Source organism: Pelodiscus sinensis, chromosome 12, assembly GCF_049634645.1.
Source record: "Pelodiscus sinensis isolate JC-2024 chromosome 12, ASM4963464v1, whole genome shotgun sequence".
Classification (NCBI taxonomy): Eukaryota; Metazoa; Chordata; order Testudines; family Trionychidae; genus Pelodiscus; species Pelodiscus sinensis.
In genome coordinates, this window is record NC_134722.1 from 5338325 (window position 1) to 5363496 (window position 25172).

The 25172-nt window shown below is 48.6% G+C and overlaps 1 protein-coding gene across 1 annotated transcript in view; it reads right to left on the minus strand.

Moving 5' to 3' along the window:
• The window catches only part of JPH3 (junctophilin 3), a 165882-nt gene that overhangs the window by 38657 nt on the left and 102053 nt on the right, over positions 1–25172 (minus strand). The window contains exon 4 of the mRNA XM_075939927.1: positions 5805–5929. Coding sequence (XP_075796042.1) covers positions 5805–5929 — 125 coding nt within the window. The remainder of the gene's footprint in view (positions 1–5804; positions 5930–25172) is intronic.

Here is a 25172-nt window from a genome sequence, read left to right on the forward strand (position 1 = left end):
TTTTCTCATTAATATTTTCTCAATTTGTTTCCCGAACAGAAAGCTCAAATACTGGACTGTCCTGTTCAAAACCAGACACCTGGCAACCCTAGTTGTGTGAAAGACCTACTGAAAACATAGGGAGCTAGCAGAGCGATTCCAGAAACATGCTACGTACACACACAGTGTGGCCACATTAAAAATACAGAAAACATTTTCTCTAATTTCTTTTGGCTATGGTTATTTTAGAGTAGGGTGGGCAATAACACAGCGGCAGTTCACCAGGGTTAGCGCTGGTAGGCCACTCTTGGTGTATTTACCTGCCCGGCCACAGGTACCCATGATTGGAGCTCCCATTGGATGTGGATTGTCATTCCCAGCCAATAGGAGCAGAGGGAAGTGGCACGGACTTCCTGCAGCTCCCATTGGCCGGGAATAGAGACCTGCAGCCAATGGCAGCTGTATTAGCTGGTACCTGCAGCCATGCAGGTAAATACAGCGATAGAGACCAACCAGGAGCAAACCCTGGCGGTTCCGATCTGGCCCATGGACTGGAATTTGCCAACTCCAGATGTAGGGCTTAGTGTTAAGAAGAGCAAGTGAGGAAAAAAAATTTGAGCAGCACTGTGATTTAAGTGGGCGGTGCCCCTTTAAATTCAATTGGACCTCTATAGAAATGACTCTGGAGGCCTAACGTCCTATCTACATTTCTATGGAATTTTCCACACGGAGTGCATTAAACTAATGCTTAGCCCCAAAGCAACGGAGAACTCTCAAATGTGGGCCCCTTAATGGTTGCGGCGATAGAGCCCTTTGGTTATGTAACATTTCCATTGTCACCCTGCTCTCAACCAGAGGGCATCGTGCCTGTGAATGGATTTCCGTCATCAGCCGGAGAAGTCTCTGGGGTCGAGCCTAGTCCGTCTCCCGGCTGTACGAGGACTTTCCCAACTCTTCTCTGAAATGTTTTATGTCCCGGTCTCACAGACTGACACGTATCAGCAAAGAGAAGGGCTCCCCTGATGTAGCCAAACACCATGGGTGGTGAGTTATATGGGCCTGTGGGGCCCGGGCACAAGGAATATTTCTGGGGTCAAAATTTGGGGCCACCCCATCATACCCCCCAATGCATCCCCAGGGTCCACTTGCTGCCCCCCATATCGGCCCAGGGGACCCTACCACTACTGGCAGCACTGCAGAGCTAGAATAGCATCCTGCCACCTGCTCAGTGCAGCTGCTTGCATGCAGCTCCCAGGGGAAAGGGAGAGTTTCCACACGCTGCCCCCACCCTGAGCGCCCCTGCAGCCAATAGGAGCTGCGGGGCAGTGTCTGCGGACAGCAGCGTGTGGAAACCTCTTAGCCCCCCCCTTGCCTAGGAGCTGCTGCCAGAGGGGAGTGCAGCCCGACAGCCCCTCTCTAGCCCTCAAACTCCTTCCCAGAACCTGCACACCTTACCCTCCCCTGCAGCCCTTCCCCCTGCCCACAGCCTGCACTTAGCTCCCAGACTCCATCCTAGAGCCTGCATTTCAGACCCCCTCTCCCACCCACATTCCCTTCCAGAGCCTGCATCCTTCCCCCTCAAACTCCCTCTCAGAGCCTTGGGCAGGTGGGGGGAGGGGGACGAATTTGGATAGGGTTGCCAGATGGTTTCAGAAAAAATACACAACACCACCACCACCACCACCCACGCCAGGAAAAAACTTGTTGAGGGAAAAAAAAGGACCCCTTTAAAAACCGTGTATGAGGCTTTCTGGCCCTTACAGGCTGCCGGCGGCCGCCCACCATCTTGCCTCCCTGCGCCAGGCTGGACAGCTCCCCTGCAGAACCCGGTAAGCACTAGCGTTGCCAGGCTGCCTCCGTATTGAGCCGGACAGCCTGGGATTTTTGACTCCTGGCTGGGAAAAAATCAGAAAGTACCGGACATTTTAGGTGCTCGCTATTTTCTGAATTTTTTTTACCGGACAGGAGGCGAAAATACCGAACTGCATTCAATACTGGACACCTGGCAACCCTAAATTTGGATGGGGGAGGGGTGCGAGCTCTGGCCATTTGAGGCACCACCAAAATGTTTGCAAACCCACTGTCCCTGTCAAACACATGATCTCAAAGGGGAGGGGAGCTTGTCTGCTATTCCCCCGCTGAAAGGGCCCAGGGCTTTTGATAGTTAATAGTATAATAACAAGGGTATCTTACACTTATGCGGCGCTGCGCCTACTTAATGATGCCGAAGGAGTCACAAATTATATCTAGCGTGGGCTCCCAGGGTAACTCTGTGGAGCCAGTGGGCTCACACAAGGGATGGATTCAGCTTTCTCTCTCTCTAGATGAGAATCACAGCAGATAGCGGTGAAATGCAGCTACCTCTTGGGTAGTGCAGATAAGCTGTAGATCAGCTTACAGCAACAGTACCCCATGAGAAGCAAAGATGAACTGAAACAACATAAACAAAGGCAAGGAAAACGCATGTACTCAAATGGGAACTTGGCCAGAACATGCCAACTTGCTGTCCGAACACTTATGGAAAGCACCGTGGCTCTCTGAGGACTTCAAGTGGCTGGAACATGTTGTTCTAATGATGGCCCAACCCCTTAATGCCACACTGGGGCCCTGACTCAGGGAGAGAAGCACCAATGTAATGAGTCATCACCATCAGCCACAGAAGCAATTAAGACGGATGAGTAACCTCGACTGAAGAGCTTGAGGAAAAACTGCCTTCTAATGAGAGTGCAGCCTGCTACAAATTTGTGAATAGTTCCATTCACGTGTGTTAATTGATGCAGTTTAAGTCTTGGATCTTCCCCATGACTCCCCCTTTGACCTGTCCTCCTCCTACTATCTGCGGCACAGCTGCCTTGGGAATGTTTGTGGCCTGAGCGAGCCCCACCTGTTTTTATTTACTCGCTCATTTATTTTGAGCCACGATCTGCCATGAGCTAGACCAGAGCTACTAAACTTTGGAAGCCCTGCAAATTGCTTCTTTCACACTGACGGGCATGAATACAAAGATTAAGGCAAGACGACACAACACACAGGCCCCATTTAAGTCAGTTCTGCTGATATTCATAAAATGCAATAGTTACCTGATTTCCACCCATAGGACAGCAATTTTAATGAGCAACGACAGTCCAGGAATTTAACTACTAAAATAGGGTATGTCTACACTACAGCACTATTTCGAATTAACTTATTTTTGAAATAGTTCATTTGAATTAAGCTAATTCGAATTAACGCATCTATACACAAAAACTATTTTGAAAAAGCGTTTTGCTATTTCAAAATAGCACGTCCACACTGAGTGGACCCTGAACTGAAGTTAAGGCTGGCTAGAACCAGTGCCGGCAGGGCATCAGGTTAGGACTTAGTGTGTGGGGCTGCTGCCTGAGGCTAACTGAGCTCCGTGCTTAAAGGGACCCGACCCCCACCCCGGACAGACAGTTCTCAGGGTTCCCCGCTTGCTTGTCTAACTCGATGAGGGACAGCAAAGCAGTCCTGTCTTGGAGTGCCCTGAGTGCCAACGCTTGGGACACCACAGCACTCGGCCACATGGAGACAGAGTTGCCCCTGGGCACACCGGTGCATCTCGTGGGGTCGTTGCCATCAGCCCAGCTGCACTTGCTGCAGGCTGCCATCTGGGGGGTCCATCGGGGGGCTGTCAGGATCCAGGAGGCCCTGAGGGACAGCGTCCACCCCAAGGAGTCTCCCCGGTCCTCCCCACCGGGGGCTCGTGCCCCATTCCTCCCTCGCGTCCTTCCACTTACCCCTCCCTAGCCCCCCTTCCTGATGTCAAATAAAAGACACGTGTGTTCAAAAACAGAAACTGGGTTTATTGAACAAAATGGGGGGGGAGGGAAGAGATGAACCTCTGGGAAGACTGGGAAAAGGAGGTGAGAGAGGGTGGGAGAGGGGTGGGGGAAACCTGAGAGGAGGGAGCTGGAAGGGGGAAGCCAGGGGAAGGAGGGGGAGGGGAAGCTCAGGACTCAGGGTTGGGGGTCTCACCGGACCAACCAGACTTTCATGCAAACCTGCTCCTGGGTTCGCATGTGGCCTTTGGTGGCCAGGCTGGCAGCTATCCTGCCATAGACGGCCGCATTCCTCCATCTAGGGCGGAGCTCATGGACGTTGGGGACATCCCCCCCAAACCTGAATAAGGTCCATGATCTCCACCCTGGACCAGGAAGGCGCCCGCCTTCTCCAGGCCCTGTCAGGCTCCTGGGAGCTGGCAGACTGCTCCCGGGGAGTGGTGGAGGGCTGGCTGCCAGTGGCTTGCTGGATCATGTTTTAGGGCCACTGGGTGAGGGGCCCCGGTGGCCACTGCTGGCTCTGGGCTGGCAGGCTTGGAGCTGGCACAGACACTGTGGTCAGGGTCTACCCCTTTAATGGCTCCAGCGCTGGGGGAGAGGAGAGTAAGTTTTCCTGGTTGTGCCCAGAGTGGCCACCAGGGCTCCCTGGGAAGGGTTAGAGGCCCCCTATCTCGAATTAAGTGTCTACACAGCAAGAAATAGCTATTTTGAATTTGGTCTTACTCCTCGTAGAATGAGGTTTACCAAATTCGAAATAAGGGCTCCACTATTTCGAATTTATTTTGAAATAGCGGTTTGCCTGTGTAGATGCTATTAAAGTGAATTCAAAATAACGGCTGTTATTTCAAATTAACTTTGTAGTGTAGACATACCCACACATATCAACAGAAGACCATTATATTGACTTTTTTGTTTTGGCTCCCACTTGCGGGCTGCAAACCAATGGGCTAGGGGCCACATGCTGAGTAGCCCTGAACTAGCCCCTGTTGTCTCTAAACATCCTGCAGCTCCATACCACGACAGCGAGCAGCAAGGCAGCGCTCTGAGGAAAACAAGCTGCTTTTGGACGCGCCCTCCAACCTGCTGGTTGCTGAATCGTCTCTCAAAGAGCTTCTGCACCCAGCCTCAGGCCAGGCTCCAAACCAGGGACCACGTTCCACGCACATACCAATGCACAAACCCTCTCTTTGCTGGCATCTTATGAACAAACCCAGACATAAACACAGAATGACCTAAGATCACCAATAGACATGCACATGACATATACTGTGTCGCTCTTATAAATGCTTCTCATCAGCAACTAGCAAAGCACTTCACAATGGAGCTCAGTATCCTTATGCCCATTTTACAGATGAGCAACTGAGGCTAAGAGCAGTGGAGGTGGAGGCAAGCCCAAGGTCACCCAGCTGGCCAGGGACAGAGCAAGGAATACAATCCAGGTTTCCTAGTCCCACTCCAATGCCTCTGTCCATTAGACTACACTATCTATGACGCACATGATCATTCTCCTATGAACACATCCACACCACCTCCCTCCAACCCATATAGTTGTGGGGGAGAGGCGGAAGAAGTTAAAGAAACACAACAGCCGTGTTCAAATCCCTCATGAATCAGGCCCCTGACATTAAAAAAATCGTAAGATCCCAGCGTGTGTGGGGATTTTGGGTTCCTTGCATGTTGCAAATTAAAAAACAACCAACCTTCTATGAGTCCATACACCAGTTAGACTCCTGGAGAATCTCGCAGTGTCGGAGTTTTTAAAAAGTAAAATTTGGCTACTGTGTCCGTATTCTGTCACTATTACTTCTACTACTGAATACTAGCTTGGCACATATTTTGGCTCGCTTGGGGACCCTGGAAGATCACTGGGGTGGAGGCAAGCTTCCTCTTTGCCCCCGGCTCCAGGCCCACCCTCGAGAAGTCCCGCAATGCCCCGTGCATCGAGCCATTTAACACCTGCCCATGCGCACACACAATGAAGTCATCCTGGGAGGCTGGCTGGCGTGGCAGCACATGCGGACTGACCGTTTTCCCGGTGTTGGAAGGAGGGCGAAAACTCTTTGGCAGTGATTCTGGCAATCCGAGCTTCCTCCTGAGCTTTCTGAGCTGCTGTCACAGCCGCGTCTGCTTTAGCTCTGGAGTGGGAAGTCCTGCGAGAGAATGAGAGAGACAGACCAAGTTAGGGATCTCAGTTACTCAAGTGGGAAAGCGGCATCTTTCAGAGAGCGGCAACAGGCGCACTGACCACAGCTGCTTTTCACCTTGATCAGGGTTTCTCTGTGCAAAGGAATCAGTCGCGTCGAAAATCCCAACTATTCAGTGTGCATTAAGAACTCAGTGCTTTGAAATGCTGAGCAACTCCGGGCTTTGCCAAGGGCCTTCAGCTTGCCCTGCCTTTCCAGGGTTTGTCAGAGCTAACTCCCGAAGCACATGGGCTGATGCTAAATTACAACACCAAGTTGGGAATCAGGTTGCCAGGCATCCGGTTTTCACCTGGACAATCCAATAATTGCACCTTCCATCCAGTACAAATGTTTGGTATTTTCTGATTTCCCCAGATGGAAAGCCATCGGGGACATTTTTCTCCTGCTGTGTCTGGGATGGGGGAATTTAAAGGCATAGCGACCTTTTTTTTTTTTTTTTTTTTTTTTTTTTGCTCCACCAATTTTTTCCCCCACCATGTTCAGGATTTTTTGTGAAGGTATCTGGCAACCCTAGCTGGGAACAGACCATGAGCTGTCGGGAGAAGTAACCCAGAGACCTCTGAACAAAACTCATTATCTCTGGACCAAGACTCGTGATCCACCTTGCCTGGAGCAGAATTAATCCCCTGCAGTCAGAACTAGTGGGGAAACAGGTGTTTTCTGTGGCACACGTATGACTTTATGGCAAAAAGCTGTCAGCTAAAAACGTGTAGTTGAAAAGCAAACGTTCCAATTGAAAATGCCACCCCAGAGCTTCATGGGAGTTGTAGCTTGGGGTTGGGTTCACAGCTACAGCAGGGTGATTTTTTTTGGACAATTGTATTGTGGTAACAAGTCTTTTTGCTCAAATTTGGGATGAATGTGCCAAATAGTTTCAGCTGAGGGGAGGGGGGAGAAAGTTGTTTTGGGTCAAACAAAAGAAAACACTGACCCAGAATGAACTTTCCTCCCAATTTTTCACTTTGTTTCATTCAGGAGTTTTTTGGGGAGTGGGGGTAGGGGTGAGAAGGGTTAAGCCTTTTTGATAAATAGATTTTCTTGTAGGTCTACTGGGGATCCCATTCTTTATTGGCTGATCTTGCTAGCTGGATTACATCTCCCAGGTCTCCTCTCTTGAGCCAATATGGAGTCCTTGGCCATGGTGCACTGTGGGAGATGTAGTCTGACTAGGGATATTAACCCATGGAAAAGATTAGGGGCACCAGTCACACAAACTACAGCTCCCATGAAGCAGCACTTCTGAATCAATTTTTGTGGTTGTCGTTTTTGGCCAAATCACCACCAGAACAGCAAAAAGTTCTCTTTTGATGGAAAGGTTGAAATGTTCCTTGAAAAGCAGTTGTCACAAGGTCTGGTATTTCATCCAACACAAAATGCCACTGAAAGACAATTGACAGTGAGTTTTCAACCAGCCTTTCCCGTTCTATCTTTTCATAGCACCAAATCCTGGACGGCATATTGCTTCCTTTAGGGGACTTTTCTGCTGAGTAGTATCAAGCAATATGCTTAGTAGCTCACCTTTTTCTTAATTTTATCCCACTGCTCTAGTTATTTGTCCCTTATAGGATCCCTCCCTGTCCTTGAGTTATGCATCCTTTGACTAACATAGACAACTATTCTACCCACCACCATTAGCTATAGATGTACCCTTAGAAATGTTAGTACTGTACCTTGACCTTATGGTGAAGGGACCACTATTATTTGGCTGATTCCCCGCCCAACCCCTTTGGGGTTTCATCCGTGCCTCCAGCCAGGCTGGAAGGATTCGCTTTTTATCAATAAATATTGCTAAATGGGGATTTCCCTGTACACACACAAACTGGGAAAAACATTTCCATCTATATTCATAGATATTGACCAGGCCCAACAACGGAGGAGAGGGGCCTCTAAGTGGGTCATTGCCCTGGGGCTTGGCACTTCTAACACCACCGCTACTGCAGTCAGAGTCCGGGGCACCTTTGAATTGCCACTGGATCACTACGCTAGGCATTTCACGGAGCTCTGAGGGCCGGCCAGTGCTGTACATAAGAACATAAGAACGGCCATACTGGGTCAGACCAAAGGTCCATCTAGCCCAGTATCCTGTCTGCCGACAGTGGCCAGCACCAGGTGCCCCAGAGAGGGTGGACCGAAGACAATGATCAAGCGATTTGTCTCCTGCCATCCCTCTCCAGCCTCTGACAAACAGAGGCCAAGGACACCATTTTATCCCCTGGCTAATAGCCTTTTATGGACCTAACCTCCATGAAATTATCTAGATTCTCTTTAAACTCTATTATAGTCCTAGCCTTCACAGCCTCCTCTGGCAAGGAGTTCCACAGGTTGACGACATGCTGTGTGAAGAAGAACTTTCTTTTATTAGTTTTAAACCTGCTCCCCATTAATTTTATTTGGTGTCCTCTAGTTCTTCTATTTAGGGAACTAATAAATAACTTTTCTTTATCTGCCCTCTCTACACCACTCATGATTTTATACCCTGTAGCCCATGCAGTGCTGACAGCTAGCTACCCGTGGCCCCGCCCCTTCCTCTGAGATCCCGGCCCTTCCGGGGCCACAGAGCCAGGCCCCTCCTCACACTTTGCCCCAGAGCCGGCGGTGGCTGGTGGCCTCGCTGACATTGACAGATAGGAAATGTAAGAAAACGGCGGATTGAGAACTTACCCTTAAGTCAGCCCCAATATTTATTTTGTATATTTTGACATGTGATGTTGACGAGTTGTGTGTTAACCATGATAAGGCTTTAACTAGTTGAATTGCAACACCTCCTGTCACTAAACATTGTCACTTCATTTCCCACAGCTGTGACAAAGTTAAAAAGCTGCACGATAAACCTCAATTTTAGCTGCTAAAAATCACAAAACAGTAAGGGTGCATCTGCACTGTACCCGTAGCTCAAAATAAGCTACACAAATTTGAGCTTTGCAAATTGAGTAGCTTGTTTCGAGTGTATTTCAAAATAGCCTATTTTGCAATTTGGAGCTGTCTACACAGCGCCAAATTTCGAAATAAACTGCTATTCCAAAATGTCCCTTACTGCTCATGGAACGAGGTTTACAGGGACATCGGAATAGTGAGCCTGTTCTTTTGAAAGCTATTTTGAAAGCTGTCAAGACACGGAATGCACTATTTCAGGATACCGGACGTATCCCGAAATGGCGCCGTGGTGTGTGGCTGTACCCTGACAGACCTGAAAGCTGCTATACTTAAGGGCCAAAAAAAAAAACCCTTCAAAACCATACTGCAGGTGAAACTTGACCCTAGTAAACTGGATCTGGCTAAACAAAAAGCCATTTCCCTCCTTTTGATATTCTCGCCATCTTATCAACTGTTGGGAGTGGGCCACATCTCCCCTGACTGAAGTGGTTTCATTAGCACTGGTCCGCCCCATGGTATTGTAATGCCCCCATCTCTGTATGTATATACCTCTGTCCAACTGTTGTTTCCAGTTCATGCATCTGATGAAGTGGGCCCCAGTCCACAAAAGCTTATGCCCAAATAAATGTTAGGCTATGTCTATACTGGCAGCTTCTTGTGCAAGAACAGGGGAGATATGATAGAGGTCTATAAAATCATGAGTGGTGTGGAGAAAGTGAATAAGGAAAAGTTATTTATTTGTTCCCATAATATAAGAACTAGGGGGCCACTAAATGAAACTAATGGGCAGCAGGTTTAAAACAAATAAAAGGAAGTTCTTCACACAGTTCATTGTCAATCTGTGGAACTCTTTGCCTGAGGAGGCTGTGAAGGCTAGGACTATAACAGGGTTTAAAAGAGAACTAGATAAATTCATGGAGGTTAAGTCCGTTAATGGCTATTAGCCAGTATTGGTAAGGAATGGTGTCCCTGGCCTCTGTTTGTCAGAGGGTGGAGATGGATGGCAGGAGAGAGATCGCTTGATCATTGCCTGTTCGATTCATTCCCTCTGGGGCACCTGGCATTGGTCACTGTCGGCAGACAGGATACTGGGCTGGATGGACCTTTGGTCTGATCCAGAGTGGCTATTCTTATGTTCTTATGTTTTTCATCCACCTGCAGATTTTTTCCATCCATGTGCAGAATAAATTTACGTGCACTGAAGCTTGTGTGAATGTGCACCACCAGGAAAAACAGAAAACCTAGCGGTGGGCACCCTGCTAATCAGCTAGGCAACACTGGTATCTCTCTTGAGCAGCCACACAAGCGCACAAGTTGTAGCGAACGCAGCCTGAGCCTCGCAAGTTTGAGTCAGCAAACTTAGGCTCTGAGAACCAGTGCCATGGATTTCTTTTAATCAGTGTGAATGTACTGAGTCTCGTAGAACTGTAGGTCTGGGTCAGGCCTCAAGAGGTCATGTAGTGCAGTCCCCTGTGCTCATGGCTGTGGTAGTTGACATGGACAAGTGTGCATATACAATGTCTTACACGTGGGATCCATTCAGAGCACTACATATCAACTTACACCATTGCACAATGTTGGAAAATAAGGACTAAATACCAGTAAGTAAAATTCATCATTTAAACTTTTAACCAGTGTTCCCTGTAACCTGTGAACTCATGCAGCAGCTCAGGAGAGATTCCAAAACCACCCAGCTGATCAGAGCACCCAGAGCTAAATTTTTTTGTTTCTACTGATGGTGCACATTCCTTAATGTGCATAACAAAATTTATTCCACACATCGATGGAAAAAATCTGCACGTGGATGGAAAAGAACAGTGGTACTGACTAGATTCCCCACTGAGGACCATGCTGTGCTAGGCACTGTACTTATAACCATTGTACATACTGGTTCCAGCCCAAAGGAGCTACCATCTAAGTAACAGATCTATACTATACAAAGAGCTGAGTCTCAGATGATTCTAATTCATTCATCTCCCCAAAGGGTCTGTTTCAATTCCTATTGTCTGAAGATCGGCGTTATTCTCATATCGCACTGAGGGCTGTGTGTGCGTGACCAGCATTGGGCTACATTGCCCGTGATTGCACTGACGATGGGAGGCTGATTTTCAGTGTAAGGTCCAATCGCTTCCCTTATGACCTAGAGCCTCAGTCCCTATTTATTAATTCTATTTATTTAATCATTAGCTCTATAGCACCCAATGCGAGCTAGCCGCTGTTCGGACACCTCTGAAGGAATGGCTATTCCCTCAGAGACCTTGTAGTGCAGATGTGATGCTACCAAAGGAAAAAGATTCAGGTAGGAAGTATAACAAGGCGCTTGTCACGTTGACTATATTTATCCAGCATTTTTATGTTCTTTACATTTATACTCTTCCCTCGTTCGGACACTTCTCAGAGGAGAGGACTAAGGTTGATAGAATTTATGCCCACCGGCCACACGCAATTGTCAGCATACACTCAGCTGCTCTGTTGCAGCTTCTGAAAGCTGAACTGTTGCACTTTTCTTAGACATTGATTTTTCACAGCACATGCTGCTTCATTGTTTGTCCCCTGAATCACAGCGGTCCAATTTAGGAGAGGGTAATTTGACAAAGCAGTAAATTACAGGTGGGATCCCTGAGCCTTGGTCTTAATGCCTTTCCTTCTGCACAGTCACACCTGGATCGTTTTCAAGCAAACACGCAGGCACAATAGTCGGTTCTGTCTGCAATTAGCTTCTGCCAGGGTCACAGCCAGTGCTGTGATAGCAAACTGGAAGCGCCTGTTCGCTCCAAGGGGACCCCACTGAATGGAGGGAGAAGACTCACCGATGACTGCCCGCTGGGGGCTCTGCTTACTGCACCTGGAGTGCAGAGGGGGCAAGATGCTAAATTTCTGGTCTGCTGAGCCTACAGGCCACACCAGGGCCTGTCGGTAACTGAGTGCAACTCACCAGCACAGCACCGCCTGCTGCTCACTCAGAATCAGCTCTGCTCAGCACTGGAGCCTTACTCTGGTTGGTGTCATGCCCACTGCTCCCTGATTTCTGGTGACGGCTTCACCACCTTGTGTTAAGACCCACATCCCTCCCAGACCACAGTGCTCTGCCGCAGTGCCCCCAAACACTGAACCTCCAACCCCATATATCTACATTCAGGGCCGGCTCGAGCCATTCCTGGAGCCCGGGCAGCAGGCGTGTGACACATGTGCTGCCCTGCCCCCAGCATCTCTAAGGGGCACCGCACAGCTGGGCACATGGCACCCCTTACAGCTGCCATCAAGCACCCCCCATAGGTTGGCGCTCCAGGCAGCTGCCCAGCTAGCCTCCCCCCCTTAATCCAGCCCTGCCTACATTACCTCAGTGACCCTACTGCCTACCAGCCATCACTTAGCCCCTTACCTCAGGGGCAAACTGCAGTCTGACATGGCCACTCAACATAGGCAAGGGGATACATGGACCTGCTACTTCCCTGTAGCCCTAACAGCCTTCAGGCCCCTGTCACTAGGCCTCAGCCTGGGACTACTCAGACTAGAACTCCTGTTTTTAGAACTCCCCTAGCACGGCTCTCTCCCTGGTGCTTCAGCAAACTGGCAGCTAGATCCTTCTTCTTCCAGGGCTGGAGCAAGAGTGTGCCTCAGCCTGGCCAGCCATCTCTTTTATACAGCCCTCCTGGGTTCTGATTGGCTGCTGCAAGGCCTCTCATGATTGGCCCCCTAGCTCAGCGCTCTCCCAGGTCTGTTTTAACCCTTTGGATGCCAGGAGCGGGGTGACCACTCTGCTACACGGTCAAAGTGGATACTCAGGTGTGTTAAATTAAAAACCCGCAACTGGCTCATGCCAACTGACTTGAGATTGGACTGTGTGAGTCTGTGTAAGGAGCGGATGTGGCCTCCCTCTGAGCCAGAGGGTGAGGAGCCGCTCTCTCTGCCTGAGTGGGCGGAGCCATTCCAAGCTTACTCCGCCCCCCCCAGAAGTGGAGGGGTAGAGTAGGAAGTGGAAAAGGCAGGGCGCCTAGCTCAGGTGGGGTAGCACCGGGGAAGGAGCTGGACAGGCTGGTGGCTGATCCGTGTGGACTCTTTGCGGAGCCAGGGAAGCTGGCAGATGTGTCCAACTCACTGCCGGCTGCCTCCTCAGACTGGGAGCTGGTGGGATGCCAGTGGCCGATTACCTAGATGAGCCTGAGGAGCCAGAGTGGGGGGTCTACCAGTGACCGAGTATGTGGACAGAGCTGGGGCTCGGGTAGGAAGTAGCCCAGGGGGTTTTGTGGCTTCCCAGAGATCAATGTGTTGTGGGAAGATCCCCACAGACCCAGGCTGCCCTGGGCTGGAATGCAGTGGAGTCGAGTAGGCCAGTGTTCCCCTACCTCTGCCATGCCCCCTTGGGGGGCAGCCTCCCCAACACAGGTCTCGGGGCCACTCACTCGGGCCGGTGCTCCCCTGACTGAGGAGTGCACCACTGACACTGGCCGACTTTTAAGGTGTAACCTGCATCCCTAGTGTGGGTCATTGTCTTTTGTAGTGGCACTTAGACCAGGAACAGCCAGAGATAGGAACAAGGGAGGTAAAAACAAAGGAACTGAGGTCCCAGGTTCAAATCTGCCCAGTCACAGTTACCCCATCTGGGGGTACGTGCTGCCTTGGCTGTCAACCTGCCTGTTGTTCTGACCAGGTGTCACACCTCCCTGTGCTAATTCCCCCTTTCCTAAAGAGCTGCTACCCAGTAAGGCAATGGCCCAACTGCCTGGTAATAGCCTGTTAATTGCAGGACAAATAGTTTGGCTGAAGCCTGGGCTGGAAGACCTTGCAAGGTGGGAAGGCTGCAGGCTGTGCACTGCAAGTCCCAGGAGTGAGTCAGCTGACACAAGCCAGCCCCAGGTCTGGGGATTGCCATGATGTGCCCCCAACTATTCCCCTGAAGCCCCCTTCAGAGAAGAGGGGACAGAGAATGGGTGGCCTAGAGCCAGATACACCCAAACTGCAGATGATACCAAACTGGGTGGGGTTGCGACTTCTTTGGAGGATAGAGACATAATTCAAAATGACCTTAGCAAGTTAGAGAAATGGTCAGAGGTAAACAGGATGAGGTTTAATAAAGAGAAATGCAAAGTGCTCCACTTAGGAAGGAACAATCAGTTCCATACATACAAGATGGGAAGCGACTGTCTAGGAAGGAGCATGGCGGAAAGGGATCTAGGGGTCATAGTGGACCACAAGTTGAATATGAGTCAACAGTGTGATGCTGTTGCAAAAAAAGCAAATATGATTCTAGGTTGTATCAACAGGTGTGTTGTAAGCAAAACTCGTGAAGTCATTCTGCCGCTCTACTCTGCACTAGTTAGGCCTCAGCTGGAGTACTGTGTCCAGTTCTGGGCGCCACATTTCAAGAAAGATGTGGAGAAATTGGAAAGGGTACAGAGAAGAGCGACAAGAATGATTAAAGGTCTAGAGAACATGACCTATGAAGCCAGGCTTCATGAACTGGGCTTGTTTAGTTTGGAAAAAAGAAGATTAAGGGGGGACATGATAAGCGATTTTCAAATATCTAAAAGGGTGTCACAAGGAGGAAGGAGAAAATTTGTTCCTCTTGGTTTCTGAGGACAGGACAAGGAGTAATGGGCTTAAAGTGCAGCAAGGGAGGTTTAGATTGGACATTAGGAAAAAATTCCTAACTGTCAGGGTGGTCAAATATTGGAATAAATTGCCAAGGGAGGTGGTGGAATCTCCCTCTCTGGAGATATTTAAGAACAGGTTAGATAGACATCTGTCAGGGATGGTGTAGATGGAGCTTGGTCCTGCCTTGAGGGTGGGGGGCTGGACTCGATGACCTCTTGAGGTCCCTTCCAGTCCTATTATTCTATGATTCTATGATTTTAGGTCACCGGGGATTCCCTTCCATCAGGGAAATCTCCAGGGATCAGTCTGGGCCCTTCTTTCTGTTAAAGGTTTGCCCGGAGGGGTGTGTTGCAGTGCCAGATTTAGGCACAAGCCAAGTGAGATACACCTTAAGACCACAGATTATAAGGGGCCTCTAAATACACCACCGTTACCAGTTTGTAAGTTGCATCCTCACCAATGCACCAGTATAGATGCAAATAGAAAACTTTGTTAGGATAAGCCACGTTTTTTTGGTGATGCGATGGGGCCTCTTCAACTTAACATCGCTTAGGCCTCAGCATGATTTCATCTGGCCCTTGCGGGGGTTGAATGGGAGAATGCAGCCCACCATGGTCCCCCCGGCACCCCTCTCCACTCACAAAGCTGCACCCCTTCAGAGCCCCCTATGTCACGGGAAGAAGAGCAGCACTCCCCTCTTCCCCTTATGCCAAGGGAAGAAGAGCCCCTCCCCGCCCCTCTCAGAGAGCCACATGCTCAAGCTGCCCCTGTTCACGGAAGCGGATGGGAATCTCTGGCCGTGAGAGGCATGTAGGAGGCCCGCCACAGTTGGCGGGTGTTTGCCCATTGAGTACAACGAGCGTCGGATCATACCCTGCGCGAGGGCATCGGAGCGGGCCTGGAACAGCCGGGGCTGCTCAGCAGCTTTTGGGATTTGGCCCAGGTAGAGTAAAAATAAATGCCGTTAATTAAGTCATCTCGATTATAAAATATACGCAGTTCCCGCAAAGCGGCTACAACGTACAACGCTGCGCAGAGACGGGGGTGGGCTTAATTGTTTGTAATGCGCTCTAAGATGCTTGGAAGGAAGGCGGCATTGAAGCGAGAAGTAGAATTATGATGATCCATACGTTGCATAATAAAATACATAAGTATTCCCAAATAAGTGCACGTAATCCAGTTAGTGCTAGTGTAAGTTTCTCATGTTCTGTATTTAACAGCTGTCTCCTTTATACAGGCATGCTGTCTACATGCACACTAGGTCTTAATTCCCCAGTTAATTGCTCGATTTTTTTATTTCCTTGTAAAGCAAGTCCTCCTACATCACACACACACACACACACACACACACACACACACACACACACACACACACACACGTTAATTGCTCTTCTCCTGCCTCACGTGGCTGAGTGTAACTGTAAGTAACCTGGGGGCTAGCTGGGTGTAAAAAGATGAGCTCTGTGTATATTGCAGAGAGCGGCACATGGTCCCCCACTGAACAGCAAGGCGGCAGTTTCAGCGTCGTGGTCTGGTGTTTTGTGAATGGGACTGAGTCACTAGATGGTATCGACAGAACTATGGAGAGTTCTGCTGAGATTTTCACGTCCTTCCTTCTGGATTTTTGGTCAGATTTAGAAATGACGAATAAGGGGCAGGGTTCCCTGTAAGCGGTGCACTGCACAGGAGAGATTAGCCGAGCTCCCACAGCTCAGTTGTGTTTCTCCTGGTGGTGCACACGCCTTTACTGCACATAAAATTATTCTGCACATGGATGGAAAAGAGGAGAGGGAACATTGCTAAGGGGGTGTATGTTTGTGCAATAGTAAGTGGGGCCTAAGGGTTTGGCTGCACAGCAAAACCTGGGCCTGGGTAGCCGGCCAGAGGCAGCAGTGGGGTAGGTAACAATAGCAATGAAGATAGTATTCATACAATCATACAAGCCTAAGGTTAGAAGAGACCTCAGAAGGTCATTGAGTCCAACCCCCTCCCCAAAGCAGGACCAACCCCAACTAAACCATCCCAGCCAGGACTTTGTCAAGCTGGGACTTAAACACCTCTAGAGATGGAGATTCCACCCCCTCCCTAGGAACCCATCCCAGTGCTTCCCCATAATTTCTCATAACATCCAACCTAGACCTTCCCCACTGCAACTTGAGACCATTGCTCCTCATTCTGCCATCTGCTGCCACTGCGAACAGCCTCTCTCCATCCTCTTGGGAACCCCCCTTCAGGTAGTTAAGGCCAGGCCCTGCAGTGGGTATTGTTGGGCCTTGGAGTAGGCTAATGAGATGAATACATATGCAGGCTCTATGCCAGACTTGTGGTACCCGCCGTGTGCTGTCTTTACTGCTGTTGGTACCTGCACTAGCTGGATTCAAGCTGGCTCGGGTATGCTACTCCAAGCACAGCTTCTGCTGTGTAAACCTACCCAGAGTCCTTGCTTACATGGACATTTGGACTATATCTGCAATTACAATGGTGCACCGTGGTAGACACTCACTACAGCGACGGACAGAGTTCTCTTGTTCAGGTCAGCTTATTGACTGTTGGGATTGGGCCACATCCACCCTGATTAAATTGGCTTCGTTAGCACTGGTCCTCCACACAGTGATCTTTACACAGGTGTGCATGTATCCCTGCCAAACTGAAGACTCCACTTCATTTGATGAAGTAGGCTCCTGCCCACAAAAGTGTATGCCCACCTGAATTTGCTAGTCTTTAAGGTGCCATAGGATTGCTCGTTATTTTTGCTAAAAACAGACTAACATTTAAAGTTGGCCATGATAAGACAAACCTTTGATTTCCCCGTCCACTCATGGAGAATTACATTTAGAGGGCTTTGTCCTATCAAAGACAGCTGTCGTGAAGATTTTTTTCATCTCTTTTCCATTTGAACTTTCACAGGGCCAGAAAAATCAAACCTAAACCAGCGCTCCCCAGGTGGTATCTCTTGGGTCTACCCTGAAAGATACTTTGAACTGACAGATCTCTACAACTCTATTGCTCTGAGGATTTAGATGGTAACTCATCTGTGAGTGTATGTTTGCCTGATTTAACTCTCATTTGTTTTTCCTAGTTAATAAACCTATACGCAAGTTTATTATGGGATTAGCTACAGGTGCTATTGTGTTTGTAAGAGTTAGGGTAAGTTACAGGTCTCTGGGGATGGGAAGCTACCTGAGTATGATGTGACTTTTGGTGTAATGGATCATTTATCACTAAGTTCAGGTTGTCAAGGTAGACTGGAAGGGGTAAGGGGACGGTTTGTGACTCCATGCTAAGACTGTTAGGGTATGTCTACACTAGCTTGTTAGTTCGAGCTAGGTAGGCAAATGAGGGCAACCGGAGTTGCAAATGAAGCCCGGGACTCTGGACAAAGAGCATCTGGGTGGAACTAAATAACTGTTAACCATTGGTGTTTGTAATGGGAAGGAGACTAATTGTTATTGTTATTATATTTAATAGACAGTATATAAACTGCTTCATAATTGCTTGTATTCGAAGATCTGCCTCGGAAGGGGAGGGGACTCCCCCCCTGTCCGAACCAGTTTTTCCCTTGCTGCAGCTCGTAATAAATCTGCCTCTGGCTACTTGTTGCTTAAACACAATGCAGAGTGAGGACAATGTTTTCTTCCACAAAACTGACCAGACTACAGGCTTTTGGTAACTTCTGCTGCAAAACTCCTCATCAAAGCCACCCTGTAACCTCCTAGAAACCAGAATTAAAAACAAGGTTTAATCTTTCCCTTTGGTATAAGTGTAACTCTAACAGCAGCCGTTCGGGGCTGGAACCGCTGGTCTCCGGTGTGTCCTTAAAAATAACAGATTGGGGACAGATTTAAGTGTGGGAAGTGGGAGCTAAGTGAGAGATGGGAGGGAGGGGGATGGGGAGAGGGAAGGTCACATAAATGGACAAAGACGAAAATACAGAAATTCCTAACCATGTTGATTGTTCTTGTTTACACATATCTTTAAATCGGGTCAGAAAGCTGCTGATCATGCACATAGCTAGGTCACGTGACCATGTGTTCCGATGAGGTTTAGTTACCATTGTTCTCCTCCTCCCATTTATTATCCTCACAGGTGGCCTCTTCTCCCAACTCAGTCCCTAACTTTTTCTGGACAGGGACCATCTCTGAGTAGGTTTTCAAACTGTGCCCAACCCAACTGGGCCCTGACCTTCAATGGGTCTCCCAGGTGCTACGGTGTTATTAACCTGACAAACAAAAACGAAGATACTCTACAATTAGCTTTAATGTTTGGAGTGTATCCGGTCATCTGGTCATCCTGTAGTCAGGATTTTAGCTCAGGCAGAGCGGCCAGGGCAGCTGGAGCAGGAGGGCAAAGACATCTCACATCTCAATGCTCACCGTCGGGTGGAGTGTCAGCTCTGGTTTGGTTGAGGCAGATGTGTGTGTGGGGGGGGGGGGGGGAACATTTGAGGCTGGTTCTGATTCTTTTCCCTAACCCCTCAGCTCTCACCCAAATCACTTCACTTATCCCTGATTTCTGGACAACTTGTCAAATTGGAAGGCAAGAACTGGCAGGAGGAACAAATAACAACCAAAAAGATTTCTGCAGATCTTTCCAGATCTGTGTCAATTTGGCCTATGCAAATGGGCGGGGACGGGGGGTGGCAGATAATACCTAAGAATGGACTGTAATGCCAAGTGTATCTGCTATAAGATGGAATGCACAGATTTGAAAGGAAGAATACAGCCAGGAATGCAAACAGGCCACTCAGGGCTTTGTTTGGGGAAAGAGACACTAAAGACGTTTATTACATGTTGTGAGGGGGTGGATTAAACCCAAAGCCCCCCTCCTGGGCTATGTCTACACTGGCGGGTTCTTGTGTAAGAACAGCCGTTCTTGCGCAAGAATCCACAGAGTGTCCATACTGCCCACCTTCTCTTGCACAAGAAGAGTTACAGTACGGCGTGGTAAGAGAGGGCTTCTTGTGCAAGAGCTATGCTCTTTTTTAACAGGTATAAGCCCTCTTGCGCAGGGGCTCTTGCACAAGAGGGCAGTGTGGATGCTCGGCAGGGATTTCTCGCACAAGAAAGCCCTATGGCTAAAATGGCCATCGGAGCTTGCTTGTGCAAGAGAGCATCCACACTGCCATGGGCGCTCTTGCACAAAAGCACAGCTCGCACATGGCAGTGTAGACATTTTCTTGCGCAAGACTTCTTGCACAAAAACCCTTGTGCAAGATGTTCTTGCGCAAGAAGCCACCAGTGTAGACATAGCCCTGGAGACCTCAGGGCTCTGCCATGCCTATCCCAGGAAGGAAGCAGTAGAGAGGTCCTCCAAGAAGGCTAGAGTGGCTGCATGGGAAGCAACCAACTATGGCCCAGGAGGGCCATATAAAAAGGAGTGACACAATAAAAGAAGAGAGAGTGTCATTAAGGGTTATTGGGTTGAGCTGCCCCTGGGAGCTGGAGGAGACAGGATGGCATGCCCAACTGCCGGAGAGAGCTGGAGCACTACAATTGAGTGAGGATAGGGACCAGAGAAGTAGGAGACTCCTGGCTGACTGCCCTGACTAAACTAAGGACGGTTTGCAAACAGGGTCCAGAGAAGCACTAAGAGAGCTCCTGGCTGGCTGCACGCTGGGTGAGGACTGAGTCTGGGGAGAGCTCCAGATGGGGTAGTGGTTCAGGGGGAGCCCTGGGGATACAGCTCCATACCAGGGCTAAGACGACTTAAAGACTGAGTCTAGGCAGGGCTAGAGAAGCCACCTGAGAACCCTGGGAGTGGAAACTCACAAGCATTTTTATTTTAACTTAACCCAAGAGTGAATCCAAGCAGGGCTGGCCCAACCATAGACAAACTAGCTGGTTACCTGGGACACCAAATTAGACAGAAGTGGATTTTCCCCCCTTAATTTAAAAAATATGAATATGTTTTCTCTTATAACCAAAAGTATTAAATATTGTACTTGTAAACCAGTGCATTGCTGCCACATCGGAAACTGAGTTCTGTTACTGATTTCACATTGTGAAGCATGGCTGTGTATGTAACACAGTTACAATGGGACACGGCACAGCTTCAAAAGAGCGCCGCATGGGTTTGCTGCCCAGGAGCGGGGTCTCACAGTTCAGTCATTCTCAGTCACCCAGCTGTTCTGCCGCGTTCTGAGCCGTGATCCCGAAGGAAGACAGTTATAACCTGACCTGAAACAGTGTGTACAGCTCAAAAAGGTTAAAACTTTCAAAGTGGCAGCTACTGGCTGGTTTTCCCTCGACGGTATAATTGTTATGATTAATGAAATGTATAAAAAAAAATCAATGCATATTTATTTTTACATTGTTCATTTTCAAATGCCAAGTAAATAAATGTAACATTTCATTCTAGACATCTTATTTTTCTCCATATTGAATGTGGGAAGGGCAAAGTCATAGTTTGCCTCAGGTGCTAAAAACCTTTGGGCCAGCCCTGAACCCAAGCAAAGCAAAAGTACAAATCAGTGTTACCAAACAGCCTCTCCATAAAGGCACTGAGGCTTGAAAGCAAGATCCAAAACTCTGAGTGTTATTGGTCATGTATATCTGAAATCAGTGCTGCTCCGGTTGGGGGCCAGCTGCACCCCTGCCCTGCCAGCTGACTGTTAACGGGGTAAGCATGCCGGTAAGGCTAATGTTTACCAGGGTTAACCTTTTACATCCCTACTAAGGACTAAAGAGAGGGGCTGATCCAGTGTCCTGACTTGTGGTCAAGAATGTAGAAGAGGCTTCCTCCAGAGATTTAAACAGACCCCAAAACCCCACCTCTGACTTTTGCACAATTCTCTGTACTTTGCTGATTTCCTTTTGGCGTCCCAAGATTCATCACAGCTGCAGGATCGGGCCCTAAGAACCAGATTCTCAAAGATATTCGGGTGCCTACCGTCCCCTCCTGCTTCCTGCGGAGTCAATAGTTAACTTCCTGGAGGTCAGTGGGAATTCGTGAACCTTTGTCAGGGCAGCAAAGCGTGGAAGTGGCCTTGTAATCCTCCGATCAGTCTGATGGGGACTTTTTCAGAGTAGCTGGATGTCAGCTCTCTGGCACTGCCAGCGCTCTTCTAAGGGCTCTGCCAGCCTTCTAGGTTCACTCTTGGTGCACCCCAAGTCCCCAAACTCAGTGTCCCCTTCAATGTTCCCTCTTAGTTTTTTCTACCTATGCATGTAATAAATTTTGTTATGTGCACCAAGGCATATGAGGATGTGCACCACCCATAGAAACACATACTGCTGGGTGTAGCTAGATGTGGGTGCTCTGCTAATGAGCTGGGCGGCACCTGAATCTTTCCTGGGGGGCTGCTCAAGCCCTCAGCTTGCAGGGAACACTGGTACCCTTGTACTACCCATCCCTCTCACCGGACACTTCCATACTTATTGTGCTCTATTGGTGGTGCACATCTGTACATGCCTGGTGCATATAACAAAATTTATTATGCACATGGTGGATGGAAAAAAATTAGTGGGAACATTGCCCCTAAAGACAATGTCCCTGGTGGTTCCCTTGATGTGGCTCTGGCTCCACATTGTCACTCCCCACTAATGTTGGTTTCACATTCTCTCCTCTTCCAGTCCACCTGGTTTTCCTGTTGACTTTCATGTAAATGAGGCTTCCACTGTGTTGGCTTTACAATGCTTAATTTCCTTTCCCTCCCCATCCCCTCTTATTCCGCTGTTTATTTGTAACTCTAGACCCCCGCTCCACTCATCTGAAGAAGTGGGTTGTGCCCATGAAAGCTCATGATACCTTCTTCATTTGTGTTAGTCTCTAAGAGTATGTCTACACTGCCACCCTAGTTCGAACTAGGGTGGCTAATGTAGGCATTCGAAGTTGCAAATGAAGCCCAGGATTTAAATATCCCGGGCTTCATTTGCATCTTGCCAGGCACCGCCATTTTTAAATCCCCGTTAGTGCAGACTCCGTGCCCATGGCTACACGCGACACGGAGTAGGTAGTTCAAATTAGGCTCGCTCGAGGTGTAACGGTAGTTCGAATTAGAGAGCCTAATTCGAACTACCTACTCCATGCCGCGTGTAGCCGTGGGCACGGAGTCTGCACTAACGGGGATTTAAAAATGGCGGTGCCTGGCAAGATGCAAATGAAGCCCGGGATATTTAAATCCTGGGCTTCATTTGCAACTTCGAATGCCTACATTAGCCACCCTAGTTCGAACTAGGGTGGCAGTGTAGACATACCCTAAGGTGCTGCAGAACCATTTGTTGCTTTTTAATTCAAATCAGGCCGGGATAGGTGAATAAACACTTTGGCTGTGTCTACATTGGCAAGATATTGCGCAAAAGTAGCTGCTTTTGTGCAAAATCTTGCCACCTGTCTACACTGGCCGCGAGTACTTGTGCAAGAACACTGACGTTCTAATGTATAAAATCAGTGCTTCTTGTGCAAATACTCTGACGCTCCCACTCAGGGATAATCCCTCTCGTGCAACTGTTCTTGCGCAAGAGGGCCAGTGTAGACAGGCAACGTTAATTTCTTGCACAAGAAAGCCCTATGGCTAAAATGGCCATCGGAGCTTTCTTGCGCAAGAGAGCGTCTACACCGGCACGGATGCTTTTGCACAAAAGCACATCTCTTGCGCAAAGGCACATGCCAGTGTAGACGCTCTCTTACTCAAATACTCTAACACAAAAACTCTTGCGTTAAAGAGTATTTGCGCAAAATCTTGCCAATATAGATGTAGCCTCAGTCTGACAGAGAACCTGTATGTGAACACTGCCCGGGTACCTGGTTTAAAAGATTCATGAGTACTCTGCCTCTTATACATCAACCACGTATTTGTCTCACAAAGCTTATGATGACCAGTGTGATGTAGGCAGTCATTGGACACCTCGCATGCCCTCCTTGACAGATACACACTATGACAGCAGTGTGTTAGGTCAGTGTTCCTCAAAGTGGGCCACTCCGGTTTGTTTACATAACGGCTCCGCAGCCACGGAGCCTCGTGGCTCTCACTGGCAGAGCCATTAAGCAAACAAATCGGAGCAGCTTGTTAGCAGCTTTCTCAAAGTGGGCCTGCAGCTAGTCCTGCCAGGCCTGATAGACACGGCTAGTACAACAATGGACTCTTTGCCAGTTGTCACTGAGGAGGTTTTAGGGGCGCACACAGCAAGAGCTACTCCATCATCTTATGCTTTGCTTCCCCCCCTCTACCATCGTCCATTTGCTTAGCTCTGATTCAGAGTGAATCTCGCCTTAGAAAGCTGAGACCAAGTCCCTGCCTGACAACAGGTATTGACGATAAACTTCCCATAACAGAGCACCAAGCCCCTGCAGTGTGGGGGGACCTCCCCTGTTGGTCTCTTGCCGTGTAGCATATTGAAGTATCTTGAGTCTGTAGCAAAGGCTTTGTGGCTCCCTCCAGCACTGCTATGCTCATTTGAATTAAGCGATTAAATAAAAATACCCGAGTTCTTATTTACAACAGACAAAGTCACTTCTGCAGAAGAATCTTACCAAAGCTTCAGCATGTATCAGATAACGGGCCAAAATCTGCAAACTGAGGTGCTTAACGTTAAGCACCTACCTCTATTAAGTAAGTACATAAGACAAGTGGCCAAACTTCCAGAGGTGCCATACACTCATAATTCCCGTGTCCAGCATCTCTGAAATCAGGTCACCTTTATTAGGTGCCTAACCCTGGCTTTGGGTGCTCAGCTTTAAGCAGCCATATTTAAAAACTGTAGCCGGTATTTAAGAGGTGGGACGCCCAGCCAGGATCATTGTGCTAGGTCAGTACACAGACACAGTCCTGGCCACGAAAAGCTGCTGGTTTAATTAAAGCTTGAGACAAGATGCAAGAAGTAAATGTCACCTAACAAGAACTCAGGCTGGTGCATCTAGCGGCATTACAGGCCGTCCTTGCTATAAATCCAAGATACGTTCAAAAAAATTTGGACTTATAGCCAGGGCCAGTCCTATCCCTCGCCCGTAGGGATGCCAGATGGTTTCAAAAAAAATGCTGGACAAAAATTTGTCAAGCAAAAAAAAAGGGGGGGTCAGGGAAACTTGGGGGGAGGATTCGGGAGGTCGGGTCGAAATGCGGTTGCGGCTCGCTCCTAAGATCAGCTGTATCAGCGGCCTCTTGAAAATGGTGGCCCCTAAGACTGGCTCTGCTTATAGCAAAACAACTTAAAGCAGGGGATTTTTTTCCTGTGGCTGACTTCCATTTGCACAACTTTTTTAATAGAGATGTTGCCGTGTCAGTCTGGTCTTGCTGAAACAAAAGACAGGCCTATGCAGCACTTTAAAGACTAACAAGACTAACTTTTTTGTGTGTGCAACTAAAGAGCGGGGAATGGGAGGACTTATAACACATCAGTTCCTACAAGCGTCAACGACTTTAGTGTGGAACAGATGTATATTGGGATGACTTATACCAGGGATGCCCCTGTACTAGGGACAGTAAGTAGCATGGTCCATGCATTCAGTCTGGCTTAGAGTCTAACTTGCATTTTCAGCAGCCTGCCACAATCTCCTGCGTGTTCAGAACTGCAATATTCACCAGCAATGAAGCAGTTAAGGAACAAATGGCTTCATCATGGTAGATGACGGACTGTCTCAAGTTTTCCTAAGGGGCCAGAGCTGGCTCCACTGGATTCATTTAATCCATTAGGTCAATATGTAATCAGGCCGTTTTTTAAAGACTGCATTTTTATCTTCCTTGGGGAGGAAAGTGTCTTCTCTCTCCATTATGTGTCTGTGC